Source organism: Heptranchias perlo, chromosome 10 (assembly GCF_035084215.1).
Source record: "Heptranchias perlo isolate sHepPer1 chromosome 10, sHepPer1.hap1, whole genome shotgun sequence".
Lineage (NCBI taxonomy): Eukaryota > Metazoa > Chordata > Chondrichthyes > Hexanchiformes > Hexanchidae > Heptranchias > Heptranchias perlo.
In genome coordinates, this window is record NC_090334.1 from 29,136,189 (window position 1) to 29,145,695 (window position 9,507).

The following is a 9,507-nucleotide window of genomic DNA, read 5'->3' on the forward strand; positions in this document are numbered from 1 at the left end:
TGGGTGTTGTGAGCCATGGTTGCATAGCATAGCCTTAGTCTCTCTGATGTGATCCTTCCACTCTTTATTCCCATTCAAATAATGAAGGCAGTGTGACAACTTTGGAAAGCTGATGTCCTGCATGATGCTGTGCAGGTGATTACATATCATGTCCATATTGAGATTAAAAACTGCTTTTTCTGTCATTGGAAACAGCAAGGACCTGAGCGGAAACCTGGTTATAGGCAGTTAATTCATGGGGCTCGATTTTAGGGTCGGGTTTCCTGCGGGTTTCCAGCGGGGGGGCCCCAAAAATCCCGATATGAGGTCACGTGACCGGATCGTGCCGCGATCCCGACCACTTCCGGGTTCCCCGATGACGTGCGGGGCTGCGTGCGTGGCCCCCGCTGGTGGGAATCCCGCAGGCAATTAAAGCCAGCGGGGTTCCACTTGAGAGTACTTACCTTGCTTGTTGAGGTCAGTTAATGAGCTGAATCAGCTGTCAAAAGAGGAAGTGTGAGATTTTACCTGCATTGCAGACTGTTTCACACACTGGGGGAAACAGTCTCTCTCCAACCAGGCGTGTTGCAGCCAGCAGCCTGTGGCAGCTGCCAAGGTGCACTCCACGGGGGAGAGCCCTCACCCACGCAGGAGGCCACCGCGTCACATAGGGCAACCCCTGCCCCCCACCACCCCCCGCCAAGCCAGAGGACAGACCGACACGAAACCGCAGCCCCAGTCCGAGGAATCACCCACCTACCCTGCACAACCCCTCAGACCAACACCTGCCAGATGGGTGGTGCGTGGACACCCTCGGAGGACGAACAGCATGACCAGCCCCAGCAGCCTCGCAGTCCACGCGGTCCGCCGCAGAGACGTGGAGCCCCCCAACACGGTGTTGTTGCACGCCCACCTGCACAGCAGGAGGGAGGGCTACCGCAGAGAGAGACGCATCGCAGAGGGCACTACCCTCGCCACATGGTCCACAGACCGAGGCGAAGCTCCCCGGACCTCTCCGAGCAGCAGTGCACAGGGAGGCGCAGATTCGCTCGACATGTAGTCGTGGAGATCTGCAGGCTCTTTCATGCCAAGCTGCTCCTGGCTGGCCCCAGCACCAAGTGCTTACCTGTCGCTGCCAAAGTCACCACTGCCCTCCACAACTTCTCCTCCGCATCCTTCCAGGGTGCAGCCGGCTACACCGCCGATGTCTCTCAGTGGTCTGCGCAGAAGAGCCCTGCAAATACACCTGCACCTACTCTGCAGTAACACGATGGGTGGCATCAGTGGTGGGTCCTCATAGTGACACCCAGGAGCGGGCATTATTGGACACAACAGACAGGATGCGTGGAGACATGGCAGTGGTGGTGCCAATATAATGTGTGCTGTTTGTAGCTCTGAAATTCAATATAGGTAACACCCATGGCAAACCCTCCGACACCCTTGTGCACCCCCTTCATGCTCACGAAACATTTGCCTTACGCTGCCTACTGCACATATGTGATGCATGCCCTGTGGCAGGTTGAGTGAGGCTGGCCGTGAGGGAGATGCACGAGAGGGTGAGTATGGGATAGAGCCATGAGATTGTATGAGGATTGGGTCGCGTGTTAGTGGCAGGATGAGTACTGGCGAGGTGAGTAGGTGGAGGTAAGATGAGGATGGGGTTTGAGTGGGTATGAGGGGTGATGTGCCAGAGTAGTGTTGGCGGTGCCAAAGGAGATGTGGGGTTGGGTCAGTGTTGTGGCTTATGGAGTGTAGGGGAAAGACTTCGTTTTTCTCACTGTGGCTGACCTACTGAGGTCATTGCAGCGCCTCCTGCACTGTATGCAGGTGGGCGATATGTTGGTTGCGCAGGTGACCCCCTCTGCCACCTCGAGCCAGGCCTTCTTGGTGGCAGAGGCTGGCCGCTTCCTCCCGCCCGCCGGGTGAAAGATCTCTGTCTTCGCCCTCCTCCTCACCCCATCTGATGATACCTGGGGTGAGGCATCATTAAACTGGGAGCAGCCTTCCCCTGGGCTGCTCCATGCTGAAATTTGTTCCATTGGTTGCAGCATCTGTCAGTGGAGGACTGCCCCTTTAACTAGAGAGCCTCCAGCTGACAGATCGTACTGCACATGCGCAGCCCGCCCGACGCGCAGACCAGCAGCGTGGACCCCGGAGGAGCAGGTAATTGATTCCTATTAGTGTGTTGCCTGCTACGATCGCGCGGGCAACCCACTAATTTCACCGAGCATGTTGGCCACGCTCCCGAAACCCAACCCGCCGGAAACCCGCAGGCCTGGTAACATCGAGCCCATGGTCTCTTGGAAAGCCAGCAGTTCTGTAGAATTGTGTTGCTTTCTCACATGGGCGCTGTTTGTTGGGGAAAAAATTATGAAGTCATAGGCCCTGCTGAATAATGCATCTGTGACCACCTTATTACATTTATTGGCAACAAACTAGCTGACACTGTAGATGTCCTCTGTGCTGGCCTGAAAAGAGCCAAACAGAGAGAGAGAGAGAGACTCTCCCTTTCTGAAGTTGCCACACAAATATAATCATAGAATTAAGCTCAAATATCATTAGCACTCCTACAGTAATCCGTAATGGTGCAGTTTGACTTTTCAATCATTGTAAATCAATGACCTTGATAATATTGCATATTACATAGCATAAAGCAACTTATTTTGAGTTACTATTAGCAATAGCACAGGAGATCTACTTTTAATATATTGGGCCGGATTTTACTGTGAACGGCCATTTTGTTAGACTTGCACTTGCCGTGCAAAAGCTCATAGAAAGTCTATGGGCAAGTGCCTGAAAATTAGAAATCCAAATAGCACAACTCCCTCTACAGGGCATCAGAGACCCGTGTGAGCAGAGCAAGCAGCCGTGTATCTCCTTAGCCAATCAGATTGAAGCATAATTAATAACAGCGCAGTCAGAACCAGGAAGTATAAGTTAGAATAGTGAATTCAATGTCAAATCAGGTACAGAAAGCAAAATAAAGAGAAAGATTGAATCAAGAGACAGAAAGAAAAAGTAAAATAAAAGTATTTACATTTATTTTTAGTGCCTAGCAATAATTAAAATCTGAAGGAATGAGTCTCCACACATGTAAAAGTTAATTTTCAGTGCCAGAAATGTTGTTTGGCAGTGATTAAGACTTACCACACCGTTAAAGTGGTACTGAGACTTGAAATGACTTGACTTAACTTTTTGGGAAGTTTAGTTCGTATCTATCAGGTAAGTACATGAACTTTACACCATTCAATACATTTGAATGGGGAGCCAGACAATGAGATGTTGTTTTTGCACAGCATTTGGAGGAGCATCTCATACAGAAACTTCTGGATTTCCGCGTTTAACTGCTTATGTGCGGTCACCGGAAGTTACTGTCCAAATTGCACATGAATAACGGTGAGCGCTGTTAGCCTCACCATTATTTTTACAGCAAAATCCGGCCCAGTAAAAATATTATATCTAGCATGAACAAATGTCACACTCCAGACATCATACTTTGTTATAGATGCAAAACAATAGTAAAATGATGCATTTATATACCATGTTGTCACATCTCCAAGGAATGTCTCAAAGCACTTCACATACAATGAATTACTTTTGAAGTGACTGTTATGAAGACAAACATGGTAGCCATTTTGCATATAGCAATATTCCACATGCAATAATTAGCAGAATTACCGGCTAATCTATTTGTGGTGGTAATGGCTGAGGGAAGAATGCTGGCCAGGACACCAGGAGAACTCTTGTTTTGCTTTGAAATGTGCCATAGATCTTTAGTGTCCATTTGTTTCATTGGAGCAGGCAGATGGGGCCTCAGGTTTAATTTCCCATCTGAAGGATGATGCCTGTAACAATGCAGCATTCTCTCAGTAATACACTGGAGTGTCAGCCTTGATTATGTGCTTATATCATAGAATGTGGTTTGAATCTACACGCAAGAGTAAAACCATCTGAGCCATGCTGATGCATTAGAAGGAATTGCTTTCGCATAATAAAAGCCATGATTTTTATGGTGATGCATGACTAACTTCTGATTTTATGGACTTTTTAAAGATTCTATATTTTCCAGTCTAAAATTTTGAAAAAGAAATATATTTTCTCGAATAAAATATGGCCAATTTCACCATTTAATCATGAATTGTAATACAGTGCAAATAGTTCCACATGAACTTGATTGTAATGTAAGTATGTTGGGTTTTAATTTATGTGTGGACCATAAAATGTCTAGGATCTGCAACCGGGTTTGTTTGCAATTTGTTTTCTAGGTATGGTCGTGTAAATTACGTGTTGGCTCGGAGGCTAGAGTTGTTGCGTGAAGTAGGACGATTGCAAGAGAGTCTGGGGGTTCCTGGAGATGTGTCATACACTTGTGAAACAGCTGGACATTTTTACCTCTATCAGGTAAGACATTTGTAGTGTGGAAAAATAACTGTGTATCCAAATTTACTGCTACGTAGGCGTGGGAGCATTTGATCGTTTTCAGTTTGATTGTTTCTGTTAATATTATAGTAACAATTATACGCCTCAAAAGTTTGCTTTGATGACTTGTGGTGGTGGCAATGGTAGGTTGCATTTGGCTTTGAGTGTTTTATTTAGACACAAAGCAATGGATTTTCATCTAAGTAGGGGAAATCTCAAGGACATTATCCCTTTTATTCCTTTCTTTCTTGCAACTAATTCTTCATTTAAGGCAAGCATGTTCTACCCAGTGTCATACTCATTCAAAGCAGAGCCTCCATCATCTCTAATGATTGCTTTAGTCAGAACCAGAGCCAAAATGTGAGTATTTGCACCTGTTGTCATCAGCCCTTTCCACCAACAGACATTCATCAAAAAAATTGTCAGTTATGCTCTCATGTTGCATAATTTTGAAATATGTATTGTATGTTCCCAGCTTTTAAAAAGGTTGGCTGTGAAAAGTGATCAAGGAAGAATTGTATTCTTTTATCCTACATGTTTTACATGTGGAGTCTGAGAGCACAGCTCATAATCTGAGCACAAATACTCTGGCGTTGGACAGTACATTCACTGAAGAACATATTAAGTGCTCCTTGGATTGCACTTTGCCAAGCCTCAACCGGGTTTGGTTCTAAATTCCTTTCTGGGTCAACGCTTAGATCTGGGAATCCCTTGCAACTCACAGTCTCAACCAGTTCATTACTTAAAATGGCCCCTTGGTAGGGAGGGACAGGTGTGTTTTTGGTAAGGAAGCTGTAACCAATATTTCAATCAGAGTCTGGCTTCCAATCTACATATTAACCTGGGGATGTCTGAAGCCCTGACTCAATCCTCTGGTATTTTTTAAAAATTTCTTCTCAGGATATGGGCAATGCTGGCAATGCTACATTTAGTGCCCATCCCTCGTTGCCCTGAGACGGTGTTGGTGAGCCTTTTCTGAACCATTGCAGTCCTTTTGCTGTGGTGGTTCAGCGATGGTGTTAGGTAAGAAATTGCTTAATTTTGATTCATTGACAATGAAGGAAAAAGATGGTATATAACTTAAGAAGAAAACTTGGAGGAGATAGTCTTCCCATGATCATTGCTGCTCTTCATTGGTGGAGGTCGTGGGGCTAGGAGGTGTGTCGAAGTAACCTTGGTGAGTTGCTACAGTAAATCCTGTAGATCGTATATACTACCACTACAGTGTGCCAGTGATGGCAGAAATGGATATTGAGTCCCGTGGCAGGGGCACCGATCAAGCAAACTGCTCTGCCCTGGATGATGTTGCGCTTCATCACACTCCTGACTTGTAAATGAACTACTTGTCACAGAGCGCCCGGCCTCTTCTCTGCTTTTGAGCTACCTTATTGATATGGCTGGTCCAGTTAAGCTTCTGATCAGCGGTAACCTCAGGATGTTGATAGTGGGTGACTTGTTGGCAGTGCCATTGAAGGCCAGGGGAGGTGGTTGGGTCTTGTTTGAGATGGTCATCGTCTGGCATTTATGTGGCATGAATGCTAACTGCCATGTGTCAACCCAAACCAGGATGTTGTCCAGTTTCTACTGTAGGCTGACATGAGCTGCTTCATTATCTGAGGAGTTTTGAATGGAGCTGACCACTGGAATCATCAGTTAATAGCCCCACTTGTGACCTTATGTTGGAGAAAAGGTTATTGATGAAGCAGCTGACTATGGTTGGGCCAAGGACGTTGCATGGCACCAGCTGGTCAACACCACGCAGATTCCTTTGTTCTCATCCCCTTTGTCTCTGATAGGTTAACACCAAATTGCACAGATTCAGGACTGCAGCTTCCTCGGAAGGATTATCGGTCAAGAAATCATTCCTGAAAACAGACTTTTGCTTACATCCTCTTGATAAAGGATGTTGCGTTGCACATTCTCTAAGGGCACCTTAGAAATGAAGATAGTCGCTTTTTAAAATATTTGTTCTTGGGATGTGGGCGACACTGGCAAGGCTGCGTTTTATTACCCATCCCTAGTTGTCCTGAGAAGGTGGTGGTCGGCCTTCTCCTCGAACCGCTGCAGTCCTTGTGGTGACGGTGCTTCCCACGATGATTTTAGGTAGCGAATTGCAGAATTCTGACCCAGCGATGATAAGGGAATGACGATATATATCCAACTAAGGACATTATGTGACTTGGAGGGGAACTTGGAGGTGATGGTGTCACTAGGACATTGCTGCTCTTTTTTGATGGTAGAAATCACAAGGGAGTCCAGTGCTGTTGAAGGTGATTTTGGTGAGTTGCATCATGTAGATCATATGTACTGCAACAATAGTGATCTGGTGGTAGATGGGGTGGATATGAAGTCCCATGGCAGGGGTACCCTAAGGATGAAGGAGAACCATTGTTGTTCTGAAATGGACCTTATTCACTTTAGTTCTTGTTGAGAAACTAAAGGGCCTGTTCACTTTAGTTGCTGTTAAGAAACTAAAGAAAACAAGGTCCTTTTCAATGCAGCAAGGGTTTTTGCATACTTGGGTTGAAAAGGCCCAAGTATGGAAACCAGCAATGAGCCAAACAACAGCCCCTTGTGTTTCGGTTTCTGCTATGGTATGCCTAGCAGTGATTTTATTTATATCTATCTTTCCAAAGGTTCAATAGATAGCAGCAGATAATAGATGATGTACTTTGCTTTGAATTTGTGATTGGGGAATCGCTTACAAAATTTTGTTGCAATTTGGGGAATAATCTTGGGAAGATCAGAGAGTCCATCTGTTGAGGAAGCTTTATCTCAGAAGTAAAGAATCTTCTCCCTTGGGCCATAAAATGGTTTTCTTGGACCATTAAAATGCAGGGTTTTATTCTTGTGCCTTCATTCTCTCTGTAAAAGACTTGAGAATTTGGCCCATCCTAGACCTAGAGGCTTTGAGCAGTTTCGTGCACAGGAGAAAAAATATTCAAAAAGATATCGAGCATTATTCAATCCCAGGGAACTGGCTCGTGACCATGGACCGCAAAGACCTTCACAAGAAGTATTTAGTTTACTCCTCTGTTGAACCATCAGTACAAAGTACTGTCTTCATATCTACCCTTTAAAAAATAGCTAGTCCAAGCTTCCTTTCAAAATGCTATAATAATTTTGAGAAATTTTGGATTTCTCATAGTTGAGAAAAATCCAACTGGAGCTGATGCAGGACCTGTTATCCTAAGGCTCTCAATTCCAACTATACTCAGCGAACAAGTTCAAACCTGTATATGCCAGCAAGCTGTGATATCACAGCTTCATTTATTTTGTCTTTTTGAAGTTGATCCAGCACTTGTAAAAATGTATTTTTTAAAATCTAAATTAGCATTTCTACGCACCATTTAATGTCTGCAGGATAACTTCTTTCAAGTTAATCCATGTGAAAATGAATCCAAGATACAAACATACTGAACTTATTGAACATTACATTTGCATATGGTTTGTTGTTCACTGAATATAGTTTTCTGTTTTGATTACACATTGTGGGTATAAATTGATTTATTAGTCTTAAACAGTACTTACAGCTCTGCTTATATTATATTTAGTACATTTCAATTCTGTTATACTGATCAATTCGACCCCATGATACTAGAACCAACAGAAAATAGGCATCTTGCAACCACAATGTGTTGCATTAGAGATTAGGATAAGACATCTGCAAAGTGGAAATACTGAGTTGAACATGCACAAACAACAGCTCCTTTACAGTACTGTTTGGAGTGTCCTGAATGATGACAGTTAGATAACTAGATGCAAATTTTCTCCCACTGGAGACAACAAGACGACCAGTGCAAAATGAACAGTACAACTGATGTGTACAGATCCGTGTAAACTGTATATAAATTTCTGTCTATTCTTTCTTTCTCTTTCACACACACGCTCGTGATCTCTCATCCCGCTCTCATGCATACTCTGTCTTATATTTATATATCCCTTCCTCTCCCTCTCCCTTCCCCTCCCCCTTCTCCCTTCCCGCCACCCCTCCCTCTTATTCCAGGGTTTTTACTATTACTTTAACAGTTGGGAGTTACCTCACACTGATCCAGGATGACTCTCCTAACTTTTTTTCTTTCACCTCATTCTGCATATGTTCCTTGCCTCTATTTAAAAATTCGGACGGTTGTGTCTAAGGAAAATATAAGTACAAGCCAGCATCTCAGAAGCACACCACCCAACTGCACCATAATCTTAATGGTAGATTTACAATTTAATATTTAAAATAAGAAGAATTTTATTTTACTTTTATGATGTTTAAATCTGAGAATTATTATCATATAAGTAATATGAAGCTCAGGTTTATTCTTAATACTTACTATATAAGAATATCTGTACATGTTTTTTTTTCATTCAGGTGATGTCACGCTGGGAAGAATATCTCAGCAAAGTAAAGGCCAAAAGTGGAAAGTCTGGTGATATTACAACAGTGTCTGAGCATTTTCCATTCCATAAATACTTTGCAAATGCACCCCAGCCTATTTTTAAAGGTCAGTCGTACGAAGAAGATATGGAAATAGCTGAAGGTTGTTTCAGGCATATCAACAAAATATTTACGCAGCTGGAGGTAGGTTACATTTTTAAGAATAGTAAAAAGTCTTGTGCCATTTTCAAGTTGATAACTGAATATAATTCCAAGATTTATTGCCTGCTTTATCATTAAATATATAATGATTGGAAAATGTCATCTCTTTTGTTTTACTGACTCTAACCTCAAAAATGGCATTAGCTACAACACAGAGACCAGGGATTTTGGAACTGGGCGCCCCTCACCCAAAAAAGTGACTGATCTCTTTGTTTGTTTAGTGTCCACTCCTTTCTTATACCCATGGGCTGATACTGATTATTTCTTAAGCACGCCATAATTTTCAGGTAAAATCATGCTTGCAGTCCATAATTCATAATTTAAAATCACGACCATGCTGCTGTTGCAAGTTTATGCTTAGTATGCTGAGCCTGTTATATTCTTTGAAGGAATATTTATCAATTACATACTGTTGAAAATTCTGAACAGATTTAAAATGTGCAAACCTACTATAAAGAGACACGATTCACAGTGATGAAGGCGAGAAGAGAGGAGGAACACAAAACATTATTATTTGGTGC

The 9,507-nt window shown here is 43.5% G+C and overlaps 1 protein-coding gene across 1 annotated transcript in view; it reads left to right on the plus strand.

Annotated features, from left to right (window-relative positions):
• aqr (aquarius intron-binding spliceosomal factor) overlaps positions 1 to 9,507 on the plus strand; it is a 77,230-nt gene that overhangs the window by 50,170 nt on the left and 17,553 nt on the right. Inside the window, exons 26-27 of the mRNA XM_067991382.1 lie at positions 4,245 to 4,380; positions 8,759 to 8,968. Of these exons, the coding sequence (XP_067847483.1) occupies positions 4,245 to 4,380; positions 8,759 to 8,968 (346 nt within the window). The remainder of the gene's footprint in view (positions 1 to 4,244; positions 4,381 to 8,758; positions 8,969 to 9,507) is intronic.